A 24,513-nucleotide genomic window follows, 5' to 3' on the forward strand; every position below is an offset into this window, starting at 1 on the left:
CCCGAGAATCAAGCCTGCCTAGCTCTAAGCCTCCCCAGGCTACCTGAGCTAGTCTTGTGTACCCCGTACACGTCGGATACCAATCCGTGCACATGACATACTTCCCCTCCTCTAAGAACTCACTCTTGAGTTCGCTAAAAAACCCAAGAATGTCCTCTGGAGGTTCTGTAATGTCTCCCATGTTGCATCCTCCTCAACACGATCCTTCCACTTGATCTTGTATTCCGTGATAGTTCTATTACAAATCTGTCTTTCACGAAATTCAAGAATACAATCACGCTCGTGTGGAATAAAAGTCAAATCTGTACTTCTATTATTTCTTAAGGAGAAACAAGTTGATCATCCGCACCCAATACTTCTTTCAATCTACTGACATGAAATACTGGATGTACTTTAACATCAGGAGGCAATTCTAGTCGATATGCAACTGGTCCAATTCTTTTAATGACCTTGAACGGACCACAGTATCTGGGGGATAACTTCAGAACCAAACCAGTACTTAGGCTCTTGGATTCCTTGGGAATTCGCAAATATACCATCGTTCCTTCAGAGAACTCTCTAGGTGAACGATGTCTATTAGCATAAAATCTGTCCCGATCTTGGGCACTTCTAATAGACTCCTTGGCAAACTGCAACATTTCCTACATGTCTAGCAAGAAGGTCTTTGTAGCATCATTTTGGATTCCTTTTAACCCAACCATAACTGGTGACTTAGGTTGAAACCCGTACATAACTGTAACCAGTACTCGAATGCTTTGCACTATTATAAGCAAATTCTATCATAGGTAGATAATCTTCCCATGAAGACTATCTCTTAGAAACATATGCCCAAAGCATATCTTCAACCAATTGGTTGACCTTCTCTGTACTACCATCAGTTTGTGCATGATCTGAAGAACTCATACTTAGAGTAGTTTCTAACTTCTCAAAAACAAGTGTACAAAAGTTACTTGTAAACTTCAAGTCCCTGTCACTGACTACGTCGGAGGGCAAACCATACAGCTTAAACAAGTGGTCCACAAACTCGTGAGCCACCTGAACAGCTGAAATAGTTGTTCTAGTAGGTAAGAATCTAGCCATTTTTGTCAGACGGTCGACTATGACCCAAATGGAGTCATGACCCTTGCGCGTTCGAGGCAAACCAGTAATAAAATCCATGGAAATAATTTCCCATTTATTACCTGGAATCTGCAATGGCTGTAATAAACCCGTGCTTCTAAGGCGTTCTGCCTTAGTAACCTGACAAACCCGGCAAGCTACCACATAGTTTTCAATAAAGGCACGCATCTTAGGCCAATAAAAGGTATGCTTCACAAGAGACAGAGTCCGATGTATTCCCGGATGTTCAGCACTAGGAGCATCATGACACTCCCAGAGAATCTTGGATCGAAGTTCTAGAACATCTGGCACACAAATCTTTCCATTCCAGAACAGCAAGCCGTTCCTAATCATCCACTGACCTCCCGCCGCCTGTACCGTAGGGGGCATAATCCCTGAGTCTTGGTCAACCATGGAGCTCCCATCCTGGACTTTCTGCCAATAAGAACTGAAATAACTATCAGTTGCGCAAAGCCCTCTCAAGGATTGAAATAGGTCTAAGGATATTTTTGTAAATGACATAGCATTTACAAACTTGACTCGACTTAAGGCATCCGCCACACTATTCAACGAACCCTTGCGATAACGTATTTCAAAATCAAAATCTTGCATTAATTCTGCCCATCTAGCTTTCCATCCCCTCCATTCAAACCCATCACACACATACTTGATTTTTTTAATTTTTTTTTCAAAAAAGAGACTTCTATTAAGTAAGAAAGAAGCCCGCTAGAGCAAGCTCTGTGCGGAAATACACCATGCTAAGCATGTAATAAAAACACCTCAGAGGAATGAGGTAGAAAGAAACCAAGGCTGAGGCTGAAAATGCCATCTCAACCCTGTAGAAGTCTCAGCAAAGAAGAGAGAGTCTCTCCAATCTTTGAGAAAAGTAACTCTCCTGGAGGAGGCTGCTCGAGATGATCCTTGCATGGTCGCCCAAATGGCCATCAGAGTGTGTATCGTATCTGTCCAAGTATCTGTCCAAGTACTGGCCAAGATCTGAGAAGGGTGAACCTGAGAACCCTCCAAAGCCTCAGTGCACCTGGCTCTCCAAATGTGCCATGCTGCAATGCTAGCTAGGATCTCCCATGGAGAGTCGACCGAGGAGTGAGCAGCCCTGAAAAGAGTGGCCAAAACATCCTCTAGAGAGCACGACTCCACAAGGTGTCGTCGGATGTGAAGAGCCCAAGAGGAGTCAAGTCTCTCAAAAAATACCTGGGGCCCTGAAAGAGTAAGCCAAGCCACTGATCCCCAGGTCATATAGACACATACTTGATTGACTGATGATCGGTCAATACAAGAAACTTCGAACCATACAAGTAGTGTCTCCAAACCTTCAGTGCATACACGACTGCATAGAGTTCTTTTTCTAGTGTGGGCCAGCGATATTGGGTGTCGTCTGGCTTCTTACTCTCAAAAGCTATAGGTCTGCCCTCTTGGAATAAAGCTGCCCCAATCGCAAAATCACGCGCATCGGCCTCTAAAACATAAGGCCGGGTAGGATCGGGTAATGCAAGAACAGGTGCTTCCTTGATAGTTAACTTCAAGGTTTCAAAAGCCTTCTTCAATGCGTCATTCCAAGAGATCGGTTAGGTAGACCTGCGTCCACGACCTTTCAATATGTTTGTCAGGGGTGCCGGGATGTGTGAATAATCATGCACAGACGTCCGTAGAAATACCATAAATCCTAGGAAAGAACGAAGTTGTTTCACAGTCTGAGGGATAGGCCATTCTAAAAACCTTTTGGATACGATCCAGATCAATGCTAATACCTTCAGAAGAAATCTTGTGTCCTAAATAAATGATCTCCTTCATAAAGAAGTCACATTTACTCATCTTGGCATAGAGCTTATGCTGTCTTAGAATAACTAAGACAATCCGGAGGTGTCCTATGTGATCCTCTAGCGTTCGGCGATATACCAAGATGTCATCTAAGAACACTACAACGAATTTGCCCAGAAAATCTCGGAACAAATCGTTCATCATTTGCTGGAGGGTGGCAAGAGCATTGGTCAAACCAAAAGGTAATACAAGAAACTCGTAGTGGCCATACCTAGTTCGGAATGCGGTTCTATCTATGTGTTTAGCATAGATACGGATTTGGTGATAACCCGTACGCAAATCAATCTTAGTGAAATACTTCGCTCCGGCCAAACGGTCTATTAGATCATCGGAACGAGGTAGAGGGTATCGATTCTTAATTGTCACTTTATTCAATCGTTTATAATCTATACACATTCTCCATAAAGTATCTTTCTTCTTTCTTAAGAGAACATGTGCTCCCCAAGGTGATTTACTTGGGCGAATATAGCCCATTTTCTAATAATCCTGTAGCTGTGAAGCTAACTCATCCACCTCAAGCTGGCTCATCCTATAAGGTGGAACACTAATAGGTTGCGCCCCAGGTACTAAATCTATGCGATGGTCTACTACCCGTTTTGGAGGTAAACCGTCCGGCAGTTGAGCAGGGAATACATCCATGAAATCATTAAACAACGTTCTCAATTCACGGTGTTCAAACACACTTAAATCATTCTTGTTATTAACAGAGACAACAAATGAAGAAAGCGGAATCAAAACACACTGATAGACATCATAATGAGAAGTGTTTAATATATTCCGAAGCTGCATCGCAGATACAATAGGTCCCTGAGAAGAGGGAATATTATCACACTGAATACAAAATTGGGTGTCCTTATCCAAAAAAGAAAGAGTATGGTCCTTCCATCCAATCCGATTAACAAGTCCACATGCTCCAAGTGCAGGACATAGCATGTAAGAGCCGCTGTGTATTCTTGAATCCGGATAGAAAGCGCTTCAATCTTGCGATCCCAAAATTGCTTCCCAGCTGGAAGCTGCACCTCATAGGTGTGATCGCTAGGTATCGTGGACAGCCCCATCTTCTGCACAAGTTTGTAATTAACAAAATTGTGAGAGCTGCTCGGGTCAAAAAGAATGTGAACTCTTTGGTCCCTAACTTCTTCATAAACTTGGAAAAGATCATGGGAACCAAATAACGAAGTATTAAAAGTGCAATTACAAGAAAGTGGGCAGGTAATGACATTTACAGAAATACCTGTCATCGAAACTTGATTAGCTCCCTTAGCTTTGGTACCCGGACCCGCCTGGAGCTTCAGTCCCGACGCTTGCTTTTGGTTCTTGCGCTTAGGACAATCATTCTTAGTGTGGCCCCGCTCCTCGCAGAAGAAGCAACGTCCTTCCTTCGTTAGCTTCAAGATACAAAGGAAACGGGCACGACCATTCTTCGCCTGAGTCAAATGTTTCTTGGAGGCGTTGTCTATAAACTTCAACTCCCCGGTACCAGTGGTAGACTAGAAGAACTTCCACTTGTTCTTCCCACCCGTGTCGGCAACTGTGGTTCCCTTTGCACTGGCCATGGTATCATCATAAATGCGCGCGTAATTCATGGCCTCTTGCAACGTGGTACACTTGTTGTTCTTGATCTGTAACTTGTACGAGTCAGGCAAACCATCCACAAAGAAACCTAACAAGGTCACTGGATCCATCTTTGTAGCTCTGGTCTGCAAATCCCGAAACCTCTGAAGATAAACCTCAAAAGTCAAGATTCAGCTTGGACATATCGAGGGCTTTGAGCTTGCCGACGATATCATCATCATAAATGCGTGTGTAATTCATGGCCTCTTGCAACGTGGTACACTTGTTGTTCTTGATCTGTAACTTGTACGAGTCAAGCAAACCATCCACAAAGAAACCTAACAAGATCACTGGATCCATCTTTGTAGCTCTGGTCTGCAAATCCCGAAACCTCTGAAGATAAACCTCAAAAGTCAAATTCAGCTTGGACATATCGAGGGCTTTGAGCTTGCCGACGATATCATAATCTTCCTACTTCTTCAAAAACTCTTTCCTGAAGACCCCATCGAATTCTATCCATGTTGCAGGCTTGGGTTGGAGTTCCTTCCACCACAATAAAGCCTTTCCTGACATGGTTGCAAGCTGTATTTTCTTGTCATCTGGGTAAGGGTGAAACTGGAAGTGTACTTGCCACTTGTGCAACCAAGTGTCAACAACCTCCTTGGTACGAGACTTCTGATCTCCTAGAAAAGGATCTGGAGTGATGTTCGGACCTAACATTGAAGCCATGGCATCCACATGCGTGAGCGCCTGAACAGTGCTAGTCAAAAGTGTGAGTGTAGTTTGAATCCCTTGGAGTTGCTGTGTCAACCCCGTTTGATTCGTGTTAACTTGCTCAAACTTTCCATCAAGAGCAGTGGTGAATTCACTGAAGGCTTTTTTCGTAATCAGATCATCGTAGAGACCATGGTCATCCTCCGCATGGTAGTTCATATCTTGGTCTCCCATCGCAAGCTTAGGGTCTACAGAATCAGCCATAAAGGATGTGGAGTGAAGGAGCTCGGAAGGCCAAAGGGAAAGGAGAAAGAGTCGTGAGGAAAGGAGGGGGCAGCAGAGAAAACGGAATCCTGAAGCAGGCAGTAAACAACGATCTACCTGGAGATTTCATTAGAGGGGAGAGCGGTGAAGCAGAGGAGCAGTTTGATGGCGAACTTGAAGGCTATGAGAGAAGGGCTGTTCCTAACTCAGAATTGCGATACAGCAGCCTGAGCTAACGGGTGATACTAGGTGAGGGCGGGTGGATGGCTGGCTATGCGCACTCATGGACTGCGAACTAGAGCATGCGAGATGGCCGCCTGAACAAAGAGCACCATACTCCAGGCTTATAGCAGCCTGCACCCCAAAAAAAACAGACCCCTACTTTTAGTAGGGCTTTTGCTTTTTTTAGCTTTCCAAGCCCAAATTTGGACGCAGCTTTCCCCAGCCTGATTCGCGCCCAAGCCAGTCCCTCAAGACTGTCATCTACTGCGCACCTCCATCCTCGCTCCAACCATCAATACCCGCTCCCTACTCTCATCCTGAAGGCTGCATACGGCCTTCCATCCCGTCCTTGCTCTCTGCTTTTATTCTGAAACTCGCTCCTACTTCTTTCCTGCGCCAACTCCTACAACTAACGAACTACTCCCAAGCTCTTCCCCTTACTGACGACCTTTCTCATGGCCTCTCTTCCACTCCACCTTGCTACTTGCGAATTCACCCTTTCTCTCTGTCTTTCCTTCCTTCTTTCCCCATCTAACCGCCACCCTTAACCATGAACCATAAGGCACGTGCAGGGTAATAAACATGAATTTCGAAATTAGGGCATACCTGGAGGAAAAAATCGTCCAAAATTCTTGGAATAGAAGTCCCTACCTCAGGAGTTGGCTCTGATACCAGCTGACACGTCCCCAGCTCTCTTGAAACCTCTGATCTGCAAGCAAGCACAAGAACACACCAACGTGAGGAAACTGAGCAAGATGCTCACCACCCAACCATGACATCTACGAGATGTGATCCCGAATCAGGAGATGTCCCCTCCGAGCCACGAGCTGAGCTACTGGCACGAACTCCCAACCAGATCCTAACAAGCCTGGTGTCCCATACCACCAGGTGGCACTGTGAAGCCTGGGATCTGCTGCTGGGCCTTGGGCTACGCTATGATGCAAGCGCGCATCCATGACTCAATCCAGGATCAAACCTAGCACCTGGGAACGAAACTTGCTCCCACCGGCTCTCTGAGAATTGAACCTCTGGGCCCCTTACATAGACTCGGGCCCCAAGCACCAAAAATAGCGAAGACCTCTAACTAGTTCGTACCCTTGCCACTCAACCTGAGAATTAAGCCTGCCTAGCTCTAAGCCTCCCCAGGCTACCTGAGCTAGTCTTGTGTACCGAGTACACGTCGGATACCAATCCGTGCACATGACAAAAAGAATGATGGTTCTTAGAGAAAAAACCATAAAAACAGATTTCCTATTCCAAGAATAGATGATATCTTGGATTGATTGGAGGGGTCAACTATCTTTAGTTGCATAGATATCAAGAGTGGGTATCACCAGATACGCATTCGTCCAGAGAATGCGTCCAAGATAGCCTTCACGACCAATTTTGGGTTGTATGAGTTCTTGGTTATGCCATTTGGGCTTACGAATGCTTTTGCCACCTTTAACCGGATGATGGATAGAATCTTTCGAGAGCAAAGATCTTTTGTGGGCACTTTCTTTGATGACATGATAGTGTATTCAAAGGATGAGGCACAGCACAAGAAGCATCTGGCAATAGTATTTGCAGAACTTAGCAAACACAGGCTGATTGTAAATGCCAAGAAAAGTCAATTCTTTATGCCTAAGATTCACTTTCTGGGACACATTGTCTCTAAGGATGGAGTGCGCATGGATCCCGCTAAGATTGAGGCAATTTGTAATCGGCCACAGCTGAAAAATTTACATGAAGTACGAAGCTTTTTGGGCTTACGTTCGTACTACAGGCCCATTTCTCTGAAATTGCTTCACCTCTCTATGCAATGCAGAAGAAGGGAGAATCCTTCGTATGGGCTGAGAATCAAATTGCAGCATTTGAGATGCGAAAAAGCTTACTACAGATCCAGTGTTGATCTTACCAGATCTCCGGAAAGCTTTTCATGTCCAAGCTGATGCATGTGGAAAGAATGGCCTTGGAGCGATCATTATGCAGGAAGGACAGGTAGTGGCCTATGAGAGTAGGATTTTGCAAGATGATGAGAGACATTTTGGCATTTATAAAAAGAAATTGCTGGCTGTGATTCATGCCCTTGCTACATGGAAGCACGAGACAGTATAGTCACACCATCAATCTCTGAGATACTTCCTCACTTAGACGAAATTATCTGAGAAGCATATGCATTGGGCCAATTTCTTCACTTATAGATAGTACATGTGGACGGTAAAAAGAACGTAGTGGCCGATGCATTGTCAAAAAAGCCTCAGGTTTCCACAGTAACCATTGCTTACCACAGTGAGTTGGACGCAATGAAGGACCAGTATGCTCAGGATGAGGATTTCTCCAGGATTTATGACCAGCTGTCTAATAATTAGCGGCATGACCATTATACTTTCAGAGATGGCTTTATTATGATGCATGGATGCCTTTGTGTCAAAAAGCAATTAAGGTCAAAGGATATGATAGAAAGTCATGCTCCACCGTATACAGGGCATAGAGGCATTGATGCCATGGTGAAAGAAATGGAGCCATCTTTGAGACGGGATGTGGATGCCTTTGTCAGAACATGCATCATTTGCCAAAAGGTCAAGTTAGACTGGCAGAAGACACCTGGATTGTTGCAGCCATTGCCAATCCCAAATAGACGTGGGAGCGCAGTGCCATGGATTTCACATTTGATCTTCCTAGGACACCTACGGGGAATGATGGCCTCCGGACTATTATATGCCAATTTAGCAAGCAGGCACACTTCATTCCAATGGGGAAGAAAATTACAGCGGACCACATGGCAAGGTTGTTCATGCAAAACATTTTCAAATATCATGGGATGCCTCTGTATATCGAGAGTGATAGAGATCCGCATATGACGAGTCTCTTTTGTAGAGGGCTCTTTCAGAACATGGGCACTACATTGAGATTTTCGCCTTCTTTTCATCCTCAGTCGGATGGGCAGTCCGAAGAGGCTAATTCCACTACTCTTGGCTTACTAATGTTATGTGTCTAAGCATAAGACACAATGGGAGCAATATTTGCCCTTAGAGGAATTTGCTTACAACAATACTATGCATACTTCCACTGTGAAAGCTTCTAAAGTGGAAGGGGGCTGGAAAACATGTATCTCAGTTATTGCATATCCTTGTAACATCCAGATGCAATCGAGGTCGCTTGCCATGTTTCAAGAGAGCGGTATGTCACGAGGGTGTGAACTTTGTACTTACATGCGGGCAAGACCCTAGAAAAATAGGGGGCAGGGCTAGGTGTGCAAGTTTTTCCCCTAGGGGTTAGTGCCTTGGGGGTGCATTAGTGAATACTAGTTCTCTACCCGTGCTTTGCACGGGCGCAAAGCACGGGCATTAAATACGCTAAGGAATTCAAGTTGTGATTTTGAAATCAGAGGGGGGCATGCCACGTGGAGGGGCTCAGCTTGCAAGGAAGAGTGGTGCCATTGCTAGCCACATTGCACCCTTCTCTTTAGAAATATAGAGATAGAGATAGAGATAGAGAAGATAGAAAAGAGAAGTCCAAAGAGGGGGCAAAGTACCCTGAGGACCCATGGTTTGGCCCCACTAGAAGGAGCAAGGGGCAAATTAAAAAGTTGGTCATTGGTTTGACCCCATAGGGCCTAGGGGCAACTTAAAGACCTTGGGGGAAATCCAAAACGTGGGCTGCCACGTGGCATGCCCATGCAAACCAAAACAGCCTTGGAAGGATCTGGGCTGGCCGACGGGCGTACAGGGATGACATGAACTTGGAGAGCTCTTGGGCAGAGCCATTATGCACGGGAGCTGAGGGCTAGCCACGAGGGATCACACGGTTGTAAAACAAGTTGTTGTTGGCAGTGTGTACCTACACACATCCTTGAGCAAGTACAGGCTATAAGTACGGCTGATACCCACGCGCTTGTACGGACTGGTTACATACTACTGAATATGGGTGTACGGACGCAAGGATTGCATGCAGGCTGGTTCAGCTTTTGTATGGTCTGGACACAAGGCAGTAATTCATGCTGGCGTAGTCCCGTACGGCCTGTGTATGGATGACGTGCATTTCTGTACGGACTGCTCATTGTTTGTGTACGGTCAAGCTACAGGCTGCTTGCAAGCTGAGTGAGATTCTGGCATGGATGCTGTCAAGCTGAGATTGGCTTCTGTATGATTGATCATCGGTCGTGTACTTATGCTCAAGAGGGCACTAGTGGTACCAAAGGGAATCGTGTGTCCCAGTGTGGGTTGCTAAGAACAGTTCAGGGCTTAGTACAAGCCATCCGGGACAGTGTTGGATACTCATTAATTGCAAGCTCATTTGGGGAGCTGGTTGAGCACAGTGGAGCTGTTGTCTTCAGGGGGTCTCACAGAAGTGACCCAAGCCTTTGTGAGGAGTTGCCTTTGATGCTGGTTTTATATATATATGCACTTTATTTCTCTTCTTGGAGGTGGTAAATGGCCTTGTGGGCACTGGGAGCAGCTGTAGAGGACTCTGTGACCTTGTGTGGCTGCTAGTGACAGTTTTGGGCTGCGTGCTTACTGTGGGCAAACTGGAGAGAAAGCAGAGTTCAGAATATGCTTGGCAAGACCAATGAACAGCAGAGGTTATGCATGGGGCAATGATGCATAATAACTTGGAGTCCCTTTATGGACTCCTTGGGAGCTGCCTTGTGCAATCCTTGAACAAATGTATTAGCTGGTTTTTTGCTGTCCCATAGACATGTTTGTCTCCCGTGGACATTAATAGACTTTCTTTTTCTCATTTCCTTCCTCCTCACTCTACATAGCATCGGTCCATTCTTTTTGCCTCAAAGCCATAAGGGAAAGAACTCATGCAAATCTAGAACTTGTGCCATCAATGCACGGTTTGCTTGTAATCCTTCAAGCGTTTTCTTTTGTCTTGTGGACCTTCTGACTTCACTTTAGGCATATCATATGCACTGACATCCTTCCATGCTTGCAAAATCCATCTATGTGGGGTACAAGCTTATAATCTGGCCGGGAATAGTCCCCCCGAGTATGCCTAGCATGTTCTAGCCACAACTTGCGGAAGCTGCGCTGAATGAGTTCTATTAGGGCCCTCACCTCCATGATGTCTTTCCGACAGAGATGAAAGATCTGGAGCTTCCCTTTCCACTCTGTTAACATCCACCACATCCTCAACCGATCGAAAGGAAGTAATGGCCTCATACCATGTCTCATGGTCAGGTGTGGAGTCTTGCCGCTGGTCCCGTTCTTCTGGCGGCTGCTGTGCAAGTTCCTCTTCTGTTTCTTCTTCATATGGTCCTTCGATATCTGAGAAAAGCATGGGTTTGAGAACATTATATCAGTCAAACTTTCAGGATCAACACAATTTCATGTGAGTTTCTATTACTGATAATCGCAAGATTTTCTTGCACATTTCTAAGAGGAAAGTCCCAAGATGGCATTTTTTAACTCACATTAGGAGGTGGGTTAGGTCTTTATGTTAGAGGTATATAACTTTATTTTCTAGTGTACTTTGTGCCTTTTAACATTTCGTAATAGCAGTTTGTCTTTCTTGTGCTCTCCACAAGTGTTTTGCGCTACTCCACTCACTTCCTCTACCCAAGTCCTTACAATAACCCCTAGGTTGTTGAAGTCTCTCCGAAAAATCTAGGAGTCTACATTAGGCAAATAGCTCATGAGCTAGCACAAGAATAGTCCAGACTTTCTATCGACAAGCTAGGGCATACACTTTAGGATACCAATCCTAAGGTCCTTAACTTGCAGTTCAATCCATAGAACATGGCTCCTACTGAGATCTCCTATCAACACTATATGGAATCAAGTTTTGGCCCAATTTGAAGTTTCGGGATGACAATTAGGCTACCAACCAAGGTCTATTGAAAACTCATATCGAAGGATTAAGCTCTGAGGTTCTTTGGTGGCCATGATCATGGAACCTATGCACTTTTCAGCTCACCATGATCCAACTCGTAGGGGCTCAAGAGATGTGGTAAACAGAATGCTCCTTGGGACGCAGGGCCTGTTCGATTTTGCTGCACTTTGCAGGGGGCTTGGAGGGCAAATAATCCATGTTATATCAGCTGCGGCAATCTAGAGGCATCATCAGCTCCAAAAGCCATTGTCAAAAATCAATGCTTATTGGCATGTTGTATTTGTGTGTATATCCTATACTAAGTGTTTTAATATAGTTTAGTGGCTAATTAGTCATGACAACTCTGACAGGATTTTTATATTTATCCTCCTTTCGTGTGGATAAGGTAGAGGAGAGAATAGTTGTCTAGTATCGTTGTGTGTGGTCTCTCTCTTTCACTTCACTCCTCTTATATTTGCTTCTTGTACGGACTCACTCTCTGCTTGTTCCTCATTGCATTTTGACATAGTGTCATGGCTTAGAAGTTAGATTGTTGCTGAGTAGATTGTTGCGGCTGCTCTCCAAGTGTCAAGTGTCTCATGACTTTTGAGTTGTAAAAAGAAACCCATGACCTTTTCCGGTCTTGAAATTTTAGTCTTGGCTTTAAGTGTTGATTGAGGTTTGACATCCTTATAGAGCTTGGCAAGACACATCTTATGCTCTAAGAATAGAGTTCCCTAGCAAATTGCAGTTTCTGGAGGTTCTTTTGTGAATCTCACAAGGTGCAAACATGAAACCCAAGATTCTGTGCTGCCCCCAACAATCGCACGAGCCAAACACAATCAACTATTGTTGTGAAGGCTGCCCTATACTCAGCCTCACATGAGGAGTTTGCAACAGTGGTTTGCTTCTTGCTCAACCAAGATATTCATGAGCTGCAAAGACAGAAACAGTTTCCACTTGTAGACTGCCTACCATCATAGCCGCCAGCCCAATCTGAATCCCTGAATGCATCCCCCTGGCATAGAACAATTCAAGATGATCTATGCCCTGCAAGTATTTGAAAATGCACTTAACTGCATACCAGTGAGTGGTCTTAGGGCTGTGAATATATTGCTCACTTATGAAACCTCAAACTGAATATCAAAACTTGTGAGGCAGCCAATAGCCTGGTCGTATACAGTAACATCAAAAGATTCACTGCCATCATACAGTGTCAACTTAAGCCCAGAAAACAGAGTTGAAATTGACTTGCAATTGTGCATTCTTAACGTGTGTAGCACCCTTTGTGTATACTTTGACGACTGCATAAACTAAATTCCCAAGTCATAATGCAACAGTTCCATTGACATCTCCAATGAGGCTTCAAGACCATTCTTGAATTTTGTAATTCTATCCTAATTGGTGCCTCTAAGCAGCATAAAAGATGATTATCATTTCCTCTTTCTTCACAGAGAAGATACTTTCAATTGGACTGCTATTAAGACCCTGGCTTGTTGCCTAAGTGTGTATTTTCTCATACCATACCCATGGAGCTTGTTTGAGACCACACAACACTTGTACCTTCCTGTCCAGGCATCACAAATCCAAAGGGGTTTGATGAGGATGTCGAACAACAGCCCGAGGATCATTCTACATCCACCAGTGGTGGAGCAGGTCCATCCACAAGTCATGGAGCGGGCAAGGTGAACCTAGACATAGAACCTGAGAAGCATGCGATAGACCTAGCCGAAGAGCAAGTTGAGAGTCAAGTCATCCTATTGGCCTATCCAAGTCGTGCATACCCATCCTCCACCTATAATCCTAATTAGGTAGTAATAAGGCCACACCTCGCATCGATTGATCCTGAAGGTGAGTAATACCTTACCCTCTTAGAAGTGATGGAGGAAACCGGTCTTCGAGAGAATGAGGCGCTATGCTAGCTAGTAAATGATGCCTATTCTTGGAATTGCAGAGGTTGTTGTTCGGGGACAAAGATGAAGAAGCTGGCACCTCAAGTCAACAAGAAGTAAAAGACCACCAGGAAAGGGATTCCAGTTGGACAATGCGGTTGATACCCTTTGCGATGAGGCAGAAAAGGTATGTACCTTTAATACCTTAGGGTTTACGGTTTATTTTCATCATTTTATTCATATCATCTATATACTTCGGTAGATTCTTTTTTAAATGCCAAATCCATGCTCCATCTTCAATCAGTAGGGAATTAAAACTAGGGTTTAGGGCTTAGCATAGCAAAACCAAACAGTTCATAAATATTTTGGTGGAAAACTGGAAGATAAGATTCCAACCTAAAATTTAGGGTTCCAAGTGAACAATGTCTTTTTGGATTTTCCTTGAACCCAAGTGCTCCAATGGCAATGCTAGTGCATAGGGTTAATTTCCAGCACCAGAAAGGCCCTGGTCGCATGATGGTGGATTTCATGCTTCTAGGGCTTTTCTGGTGCTGGAAATTAAACCTATGCACTAGCATTGCCATTGGAGCACCTGGGCTTAAGGAAGTTCCAAAAAGACACTGTTCACTTGGAACCCTAAAATTTTAGGTTGGAATCTTATCTTCCAATTTTCTATCAAATATCACATAGACTTCCTCATACAAGAAGCCCCCATTAAGAAAAGTGATCTTAATGTCTAACTGATGCAATTTCCAACCGAAATGAGCAGCCAATGCTATGACACACCTAATGGTTGTCATCCTAGAATTGGGGACAAAGGTCTCATCATAATATATCACCTTTTGTTGGGAATAGCCTTTAGCAACTAGCCTTGCCTTGTACCTGTCAATGGTACTATCAGACTTGCTTCTCACCTTGTAAACCCACTTCGTCCCAATAGCCTTTTTGTCTATGGGCAACTCCACTAGATCCCATGTCAGCCCACATCGCTCTCATCCAATGCTCATTCTCCTGAGCATCCTCAAAGCTGTCAGGTTCATCCTCATCACTCAGATTGCTCATCTAAGCAGCATCCACAAAATGTGCATCACCAGAACTTCTAGAACCCAACCCTTGTCCTACTAGTGGGAGGAGCTGTAACCTTACTTGCCTGGAGAGTTTGAATCAGCAACCTCGCGACTGATCTAGCTTCCTGAGTTGCTGTTTTTATTTCCCTGATGATTTGTTCCACATCATCCTAAATATTGGGCTGATCATTGATCTGATGTGGTGCATCCACATGCTGCTGTTCATGTTGCATTTGCTGATTTTCCACTGGATGTTCTGAACTCTTGTCCACTGTCAGCGGGAGCAACTAACTCATCAAACACAGCAAGTGTGAGATTCTTTGCAGCTATTTTTCAAAATTATTCGTGGACTGATCTGAGTTTTTCAGCAAACACCACATCTCTACTGTTGAAGATTGTGGAGCGGTAACATTTACTCTCATTGCCATAGCCAGTAAAAATGCACTTGATTGCTTTATCATCCAACCATTCTGCTTGGAACTACCCAAAAGGAGCTAAAGCCCCAAATAAACCTCAAAAAAACAATTATATGTAGTGCAAGTGTTACCACTTAAAGATACTAAAAAGTAAATAAGTTGGAAAACCACTTTGAATGTGCACTGTGGACCATCGACAGAGTGATGGTCAAACCGAAATGCAGACGCTCAGATGGGAGAGAGGACCTGCCTCCACTGTGGGCCTTGGAGAATCTTCAAAGAGATGCAGATGCTCCTTGCAGATTGATGCAGTTGTAGGGAGCAGACCAGACTGAGGGTATACAAATTCACTTGGGACAGAAGACCCACCTCCACTTCAAAGAGATAATCTCTCCGAGCATCACAGTAGCACTCATGTCTTATGAAGCACTCACAGATGTACCCTGCCGATTGATGCAGATATATCTCTTCATTGGCTTCAGGGAGCAGACCAGACCGAGGGTACACAAATTCACTGGTTAGGCATCTTCTCAGGCACAGGCGTTCCTTTACAGGTTATCTGCATCCTTTGAGACCGAAGAGAGTTTTTTACGAGGTTGCAAAGGGTAAGAGCCTAGTCAGACTAAAGGAGCAGGAGCCAATTGAGGTTCTACTCTTCATACGATCACAGTGGTCAACTTCAGCAACGACCTTATTCAGCATTTACTGGAATGTATGACCTATAGTAGAAATCGAAGATTCAAAGGATGTCTCTGTGAAACTCGAAGGCACAAACCTGCAAAGCGTTTTTCACCTGCCGTGGGTCAGGTAAAAATCTAAATGCTATCCCCTCCGCATTTAGCTTGTACACCTGCACGTCCATTTACAAAACTCAGCTTGGAGTTTTATCTAAGAACGCACTTTAAAAGTACATTGAGTTTGTACTTGGGCAACGGCTGCCTCATTTATTTGAATGAGTCAGATAATTTTACATTGCTTTTAAAACGAACATTTAGAAGGGCATCCACCTTATTAAGAGAAACGGCAACAACTTTAGCTCCTCTTCCAACCCGTGGTTGTCGGCTCTTTACCTGCATTTTCGACCAGAAGATGCATTCAAGGCTTAGAGGTCGAAAATGCATTCAAGGCTTAGATTTCATTTTGTCGAACAAGTTCAAGTAAGTAATCCACCAAAGACGCACCTCCTGAAGGATAGCTTCAGCGTCGTCGCGTCTAAAGCAGAAAATTCCCAAAGACTTTCCATTATTGGAATCTGAGACCAATACGAACTCGCTGGCAGAGTTGCACACGGTGTAGACGGGTATGCCGTCTAACTTTTGGGCGACTTGTTCTGTACTCAAAGCAATGTCGAATGCATGCCTGGTTTTGCTCTCAATATTCATCTGACTACGGCTAGCTGATAAACAGGCATAAGATGATTCGTGATGTGCCAGTCGCGCCAGGAAATTCTCCACTTCCAATTTTCCAGCATCCAATTTTCTGCCTGCGTGTGCAATGAAGTTGCCACAACAATTGGGTATTTGAGAAGGCGACCATAAATATAGACTTCCCGCAAGAGAACGAGTCTCGGCTTGGATTAAAATTCCTTTTGCCGCAGTCATACACTTGCCAACGTGGTCTTGCAACACAAGGAAAGACGGTTGAAGAACGTCCGCTATTAGCTTTGCTGCATCAAATCGGTGACCCAGATGAGATGTGGCGGAAGGAAAGCCGATACGAAACTTTGGGCTAGTATCCATGTCAACTGCTCTAAGAGCCGCTTGGCAGGAGGGAAAACTGACAGATGAAACTGCGCAAAGCTCTGAAGATGGGCAAGCAATCACCTCAAGGAAATTGCCTTCATCATCTACGGTTCCCAACTTCTCAACGCAGATTACTCGCCAGCTTCAGCGATCAATTCTTGAGGTTTTTCAGCTGAAGTCTCTCCCTTATTAACAAGCTACTGTGGCATTGCGATTGTTTTAGGAAGGTGTGGATGTTTAGTTCCAATCTGAGGCTTCATGTTGTGATTGTTTTTCAGCATTTGGGGTTGACAACACGTTGAATCTTTGCAATAAGGGATTCTGGAAGAGGGGGAAATGTTAAATTGCGCCAATCAAATTCATGCAGCTGGAAATCGCCATTCACAAGCAACAAGTGACACACAGTCTCGTTGAGAGACACACCTGAGTCTCTCAAGATTACTCTCAATCGAACATGTGGCAATATTTGTTGGCCGGAATGACTTGTGAATGCAACGAGAGCTCAACTTCAACTTTTCGCACTTACTAGGGCCACACAGTTTCCGCCACTGGCTCAGTGTTCACAAATAAGTTTGCCGTTTGTGGACTCAGAAACCTTACAACATTCGACCTCAGAGTTTTTCCTAATACTTTTCTGTTTTAATGGCCAAAATGTCACTAAAACATGGAAAGTTTTGTGGATTTTTGAAATTGAAAATTAATTCTCTCCTAAAATTGTCGAGTTTCATTATACACAGTTTCTTGGTTTCCTGTGAACTCTGAACCAAACAAGACCTCTCGGTGAAGGGTAACACTGAAATGAGTGCTCACTTGGAAGTCAAGAAGGCACTCAAATGATCGAGACAAGGAGATGCTCCGAGATGAACCAAGGTGTTACACTATGCGAATGGACTATGTCGCACTACACAAACAAACTAGCAAAGCCTGCCCTATCAATGGGGCTACCAATGTGTGCCCTCGCATCAATGCACTGGTGAAGCCATGCAATGGACCATGTGAGGGATCCATGAGCTAAACATTGACCAAGGTGCACACTTTAGCTAGGAGACAAGTGACCGGTTAGGTACAATACAAGGTGATGCTACAATCCATGAATCGGAGCATTATGTTGAGGACAATGAGTCCAACCCACAAGAAAATGTGGCTCAACCAACCACCCCCCCCCCCCCTCCCTTGGACTATGGATAAAACATCATTGTGCTAGATCTCCATGCTATCTATCTCATTTAGAACTTTTTTTATGTTCGTCCCCACCACATGATTGTGCTAGATCTCCATGTATATTTTCTGTGATGCTCATCCCCACCATGGATAAAGTATGATTGTGCTAGATCTCTGTGTATCTTGCTCATTTAGAACTTTACCCAATGGAAGGCATGAGCCATTGGTGAGGACCATTGGGTGAGTGGGATCCATGAGCTAGGTTGGCTAGAAGCTCTTATTGCCATTAACTACTACTCTATATAGTCACAGAAGGCCCAAAACCCCACCCACACATGAAGTAGGCAATTTGACATTTTGCACCATTTGGCATACAAGTAGCACCCTTGTGTTCCTTATGCATGTGAGATTCTTGTATATGGACTCACTATTTGTGTAACAATTCCTTATGTAGACCTCACATTTACCTCGATGGAAGAGGTTGCATCCTGGGAACGACAGAATGGGCTTATTCTTGCAAATGGCCTCAGGGAGTGTTGATTGGGAAATAAGGAAGAAATGTTCACGTAGCACCAATGGACGGGCAACGGCATGATGTTATTGTGGCGATAGTATTGGAGGCACTGCTGATGCTAGGGAGTCAGCATTTTCATGCAAGGGTTCCTAGGTGTAGTAGCCCACCAATACGTCTAATGACCATATTTGCACTAGGGGAGTAGCCTTCTGCACGGTGGACTATTGCAAACCTAGAGTGAAGTACATGACTAAATTCCTTTGTGCTTGCATAAGTGGAGCACATGGCCCTACACCAACTACATGTAGCTACATTTTGTGTCAATACTCCAAGACTCGACATCACACAAGTGGAATTGCAGCTTGCTAAAATCAAAATGTACCAAGCAACACGTGCATCATTGAGTTGAGTCAAACCTTAACTATAACCCAATGGAACTCCACCTTTACGATGGCACTTGGAGGCTAACATACTTTTGGATTGTTTAAGCAAACTTGAAGGTAAAATAAAGAGGGATTTTGGGTGTTTGCTTGCTTGAGTTCTTGGAGGCACTTGTGTGTTCTAGTTTTGAGTGTTTTCTAGAAAACATCTTAAATTCTTTCACAATTGAAAAAATCTTTCTTATGTGAATGGGAATTGTGTGAAATGGTGTAAATATTAGTTTATTATTTCCTTATAAATATTTGTTCTTACTCTTGTAGATGTGAATAAATAAAACTTATGGTTTTCACACGTGCATGTGAATGTGAATGTTTTAAATCAAATCATTCTTTCACATGTGCATGTGAATGAATGTTTTAAATTAAATCATTTATGCGCTTGTGCATGTGAATGAACGGATGGTGAAGGGGGATGAAATTGATAAGGGACAAGAAAGCATCATGGCAAATAGACTCAATTCATAATCTCTTGCCAAGGGGGCATAAATCCCACCAAGGGGTTGGAAACTCACCAATGATAGGTTGACTGATGAGTCACATATGAAGACCATAATGATATGATGTGCACTCTCCATGACACATACAAGGTCATAGCTTGAATTCAATGTGGAGAGTAAAACAAGTGCCATGCTTGTTGGGAAAGGGAAAGCATCGTGCAAGTCAAATGTCAACCTTTTGTGCAAAATGGGCAAGGCACATTGATGATGTTTTTCCATGTGTGGGCAATGTTATGTGCACCAGAAATCATGAGCCAAGTAGTGTCATGGGATCAAGCGGCAAAATGGGGTAATGCTAAAGATTAAGGTTAAGGAGTGCTCAATCAGAGGGGGAAACGTATGCTAAGGGGCCCTTCACACTTATACGTGTGGTGCATGGATCTTAATGAAGCCTTGCGTGCTTATAGACAATACCAAACAATTTTAAGTTTAAATGCTTGACCCTTCATATTGACAAGGAAATTTGTAAAAAATTTTGAGATGATCTTAATTTAGAAGTTTAAAGAACTATATTCCTTCGCTTCACATCCTATATTCCATAAGGTCTTGCAATACTCTAGCTTAAATTATAGAGATGCTTTTCTTCTAAATTCCTATTTCCCTAATCTCCCCAATTTTCCTATTTTTTCTAAAAACCTTTTTTCCTATTTTTCCTAGTTTTCTAAACCCCCCTTTTTTCCTATTTTATTTCCTATCCCTTTCCCCCTTTACTTTCACTTTCCCCTAACCCCCCCTTTTTTACTTTACCTTACATTTACTTTACCTTACCTTACCTTTTTTCCACCCCCTTTTTTTCAAAAAGCCCTCAAATCCCCCCCCGCCCCCCTTCTTCCCTCGTTTCCTCAAAAAAACCCTTTTTTAAATTACTTTTCTCTCCTTTAATTTCAATTTCTTTTCTTAAAATTCCTCTATTAATTTTCAATTCCTAAACACCCCCCCCCCTTTCCCCCCCCTTTTTTTGGTTCTTTTTTGTCTTTACAAAATCTCCACTTTTTTAACTTATTCTCTCTTTTCTCTCCTACTTTACCTTTTCTTCTAATTATTTTCTTTTATTTCCCTTTTAATACATTCTATTTCCTCCCTAAATACCTTTTTTCCTACCCCCTCTTCATTTTTATTTTTATTTTTCCTTTAATCTTATTTCCCTTCTTAGCCCATCTCTAATAAGGTACCCTTATTTTACTAAGCTACCCATCAAACCAACCTCCAAATCCCCATGCGCGCCACTATTGGTCCGTGTCCTCGACACATGCTGCCCTCCTACTCTGTCCTTTGTACTTCCGTCTCCTCGAACTCAAGACCCCTCAGCTCCCCGACCCTCCCGTCCCTGATTAGCCTTCACTCACCTATAAAATACCTCCTCTTTTCTACATTCCCTAACCCTGCTCCCTCTCAGCTCGTCGCCCACCCTACTCCCTCCTAACTCTTACAAGGAAAGCTCCCATGCTTGTGCATCCCCTTGCTTTATTCTCGGTACTGAGCTACACTCATTGCACTTGCCATCCACGCTCTGGACTACTATTCCCTGCGCTCTGCACTATGCAATTTCCCTTGAGACCTCCTAACCTCGCCTATACCTGTACTTCCCCTTGCAGCCACTGTGACGCCCTGGATATCCACACTCATAGCACCCGTGTGCTTTAAAGCCTCCCTAAGCCCTTGTAGTACAAACTACTGCAACAGCGCCATCCTGTATGCTTTAAAGCCCTTGTAATACTATCGAAACATCGCCAGCCCTCTACTCCTTGCTCTCCCCGCCCACAATCGCTATGTCTTGATGGTGATAATCTACGTGTGCATGACCTATGAGCAGATCTCTCCATCACCTCAAGCCCTCGATGGACTCACAAGTCCCCTCCATGCCTTAATTGCTCACACTCTCTCTCTTTTTATAGTTTAAAAAAAAAAAACTCCTTCCCTCTTTTCAAATCCACGTTATTTCCTTCAGCCATTTAATTCCCCCTTTCTCTAAATCCCTTCTAAATACTGCTTATACCCCCCCCCCCCCCTTTTTTTTTATTTCCCCTTATTTATAACCCTCTTGCCCTTCCCCCCTTAGTAATAAACCCCCCTTTTTTATGTCCTCCCCTTTTTTAGTTTTACCCCTTTAAAATTCGTTTGTTTCTTAAACATTCACATAAATCTCTTATTTATTTTTATGCTTCTAGTTACTCTTACACTAATAGTAAAATTTATTTTAAATTCCATTACTTCTAAAACCTTATCACTGCTCTTCCTTCCCCCCCCCTCCCTCTCTTTTCCATTTTCTTGTTTTCTAATTTTGCGAAACTCTTAAAATAAGTCATAACCTTTTTTACCCTCTTTTATCCATATTTCCTAATGTTCTCTAAATGGTCTCTCCTAACTTCTTCCCTCTCCATACCTTCTATTTGCTCATATTACATTAATTTTTTCCTTTAAAGCTTAAATTCTCAAACCTTTTTTTTGCAATGCTCATGTCTACTCTCCAATTACACCTCCACTTCATTATCCCCATAATTCTCTTAACCTAATTCTACAACTTTGCTTTCATACTTTTTTTACTAACTAACTTTGTAAGTCAGTGGTCAAGGGTTTATTTTTACTGTGACTCCGATAACAAGGGAGGGGTGTTTATGACACCTGTCTTCCCAACTAAGGTTTAACTGGTTCTCACCATGTTTTTCTTGTTAGATGGTGGCAGGTATGCAGACTCCCCTCTTCAATAAAAGTGATGCTTGCCACGTCTTATCAAAGCGCAACCTTTTGAACAATTGTGCATTCTACAAATTTTTATGCTCACCTCTCATTGACCTTTTGATAAAACTTTAGCGTACAATACTTTTCATTGATGACAATTGCTCTTTCTTTTGAGCTACATTGTTTTCATTTCACTATGGAAAGGGGTCTTGTCAAGTCTAAAACACACACACACACACACACTCTCTCTCGCCTTTTATCCCACTCATACCTCCTCACACACATACACTTGACTTTACAACACCCCAGCCAATCCAATTTTTATGACAGATTTTAGTAAGTCCTAATCTATTCCCTACATGGATTTAACGAGCAAAATTTTCTTCTAGCTTTTGTATTAGTGGGGGTCAAAATGCAAATGATTCCTTTCCCTATCACTACTTCCTCCCCCCTTGGTCACTGCTCTATTATATTTTTTTCCACCCCATGGACTTATGAATGAACATATGGATATCTAAGACCTAATAGATCTATGCCATACTTAAGTATTTAGATGGGAGTCGGTGTCATTCCTGGCCTACTTTGCGGTGCATATGCTGGACATTTATGAATAAGATGGTGCTTTCTATTGCTAAAGTGCTCCCTCCCCCCTCAAAGTTGTCAATATAATCCCCACTCTTCAACTGATTCCTCACGGCCACACATCCACCTCCCACGCTTTCCCAAGCACTCATGGCTTCCTCTTCTCATGCTTACTCCTTTCCATGCTTATAGCTATTTACCTGCTCGCGATGTGAACTGTATGGTACGCTAGCCATTGGTGCCTGCTCCCTCGATTGTTGCTGCTACTGCACTGCTTGGCGGCCTACACAATCCCTTATGCTTATTCTTACCTACGTGCACCCTCGATTGCATGGCTTCTTGGATTTCTCTCACCGTGCAGGGTCTTGCCGTGTTGCGCCTGCTATGATTTCCCAATCGTGGGATTGCATGGCTAGTTCTTGCTTTGTGGATTCCTTTGGCCGCCTTCCTTCTCATGTATAGACACCTCACCGGCCAATCTATTGCACGCTACCTCTATTTCTTGCAACGGTAGTGTTTCGCCTCATGCCTAACATGTTCTTTGGCTCCAGTCCTCATGAACGTTGGAGCGGTTTTTTGCACTAGTTCTGCTTTCCCACTTCATGAGAACCCACTAGTCGAAGATGATCGGCTCTTTTGCAAAACGATGGCTCAATGCATATGCTGATTAAACGACAAGAGTCTCTCTCTCAATTGCCAAACTGTTATCATTATTTGACAATAGTATATTGTTGTTAAAAGTTGAGCTACAGCATGTGACTGCTCTCAAGCATCTGCTATGCCTAATTCGGATTGTAGAAGAGGATAGCGGATCTGTGTCGTATGTAGCCTTGCTCGTCAGTTTGAGGTCGTGTCTTATATTACGTCCTATTAATGTTACAAGGTTTATGTGTTCTTATTTGTTACATTTAGTGGTACTTCTTGTACTTAGTCTTATAGGCTAGGTGCTCTATTGTTCTAGCTAGCATATGGTTTGGGTGTCATAAGGGGGTGGGTTGGTCTTTATAGATTTAGTTGACTTACACATTAACCTATGTATTATGGCAAGAGCATAGTCATTCAAAATAAATATCCTTATTAAAGCCTCCTACATGGAAGGTGTCCTTTCTAATACCGTTCTCTGCCTCCTATATGGAAGGCTAGGTAATTGAGTTTCAAAATTATTGTCCTTCCTAATGCCTCGTATATGGCATGTTAACACTTCTGCCCCCAACATTTCTTGATGTCCCCCTACCATTTTTACTATGTAACATGAAATTATGAATCTGGATGCGTCTATTTCTCCTAGGTAAAGCAATAACAAGCCGAGGTGTGCAAGCGTTACCTATCTACCCATTTAAAACTTTGTTGTTCTAACAATTGGTTTTGTCTGGATGGTGGCAGGTAAGTGGACCCCGACCATGGAGTATTGGACGCCTGAAAGATTCAACTTTGATTTCTTGATGTATTTGCAAGATTTACGTACTATGGGAATATAATACAGTGATCACTTGTTATAAGCTTTTAAGGGCTTTGAGTGCCATGTTCTTGGGGTTTTTTTGTCTACACACACACACACACACACATACACACACACACACACACACACACACACACACACACACACACACGGATACATACATACACTAAATAATGATTCTCTTGCCTTCATGCCGTGAGATGACATGCCTAAGCTTTTTGTTCCCGTTTGATAGCACACATAGCGTGCCAGGTGTCAGCATCGAGTGCGGGGTCCCACTCCCATCCCATAGCCAGGTTGGAGCCTCTCTCTCCCATGTTTGATTTATGGGATTAAATCCCCAAATTACACGTGTTATCCAATGCGCCTCCCCCTTTCAAAATCAAGGCCTCATTCAACGATATATAGTAAGTGTGAGGGGTGAAGGCCACCACCTCCAACACCACCTTGGTATAGTTCATCCCCAATCCTTAAGGAATAGTTGTTCCATTTTGCAAAGTGGCTGTAAATATTTGCTACCAACTACCTCTTTAGTGTATCATCTTTTACTAGCATCATGGATTGCCAACCGAGG

At 43.4% G+C, this 24,513-nt stretch overlaps 1 protein-coding gene across 5 annotated transcripts in view; it reads right to left on the bottom strand.

Moving 5' to 3' along the window:
- Positions 1–17,084, bottom strand: part of LOC147905350 (protein TIC 22, chloroplastic-like) — a 113,022-nt gene extending 95,938 nt beyond the window's left edge. The window contains exons 1-4 of one of the 5 annotated variants that reach the window (XM_087379692.1): positions 16,689–17,082; positions 16,047–16,531; positions 15,873–15,935; positions 15,641–15,715 (exon numbers count right to left, since the gene is read on the bottom strand). In XM_087379692.1, the coding sequence (XP_087235818.1) occupies positions 15,641–15,715; positions 15,873–15,935; positions 16,047–16,466 (558 nt within the window). In that variant the 5' untranslated portion in view covers positions 16,467–16,531; positions 16,689–17,082. Of the gene's footprint in view, positions 1–15,640; positions 15,716–15,872; positions 15,936–16,046 lie in introns of all 5 variants that reach the window. The other 4 variants (XM_087379698.1, XM_087379676.1, XM_087379667.1 and 1 more) reach the window with 4 other exon arrangements.
- Between the last annotated feature and the right edge of the window lie 7,429 nt (positions 17,085–24,513).

Source organism: Dipteris shenzhenensis, chromosome 1, assembly GCF_047967505.1.
Source record: "Dipteris shenzhenensis isolate YYH24624 ecotype China chromosome 1, Dip_SZ_1.0, whole genome shotgun sequence".
NCBI classification, from domain to species: domain Eukaryota; kingdom Viridiplantae; phylum Streptophyta; class Polypodiopsida; order Gleicheniales; family Dipteridaceae; genus Dipteris; species Dipteris shenzhenensis.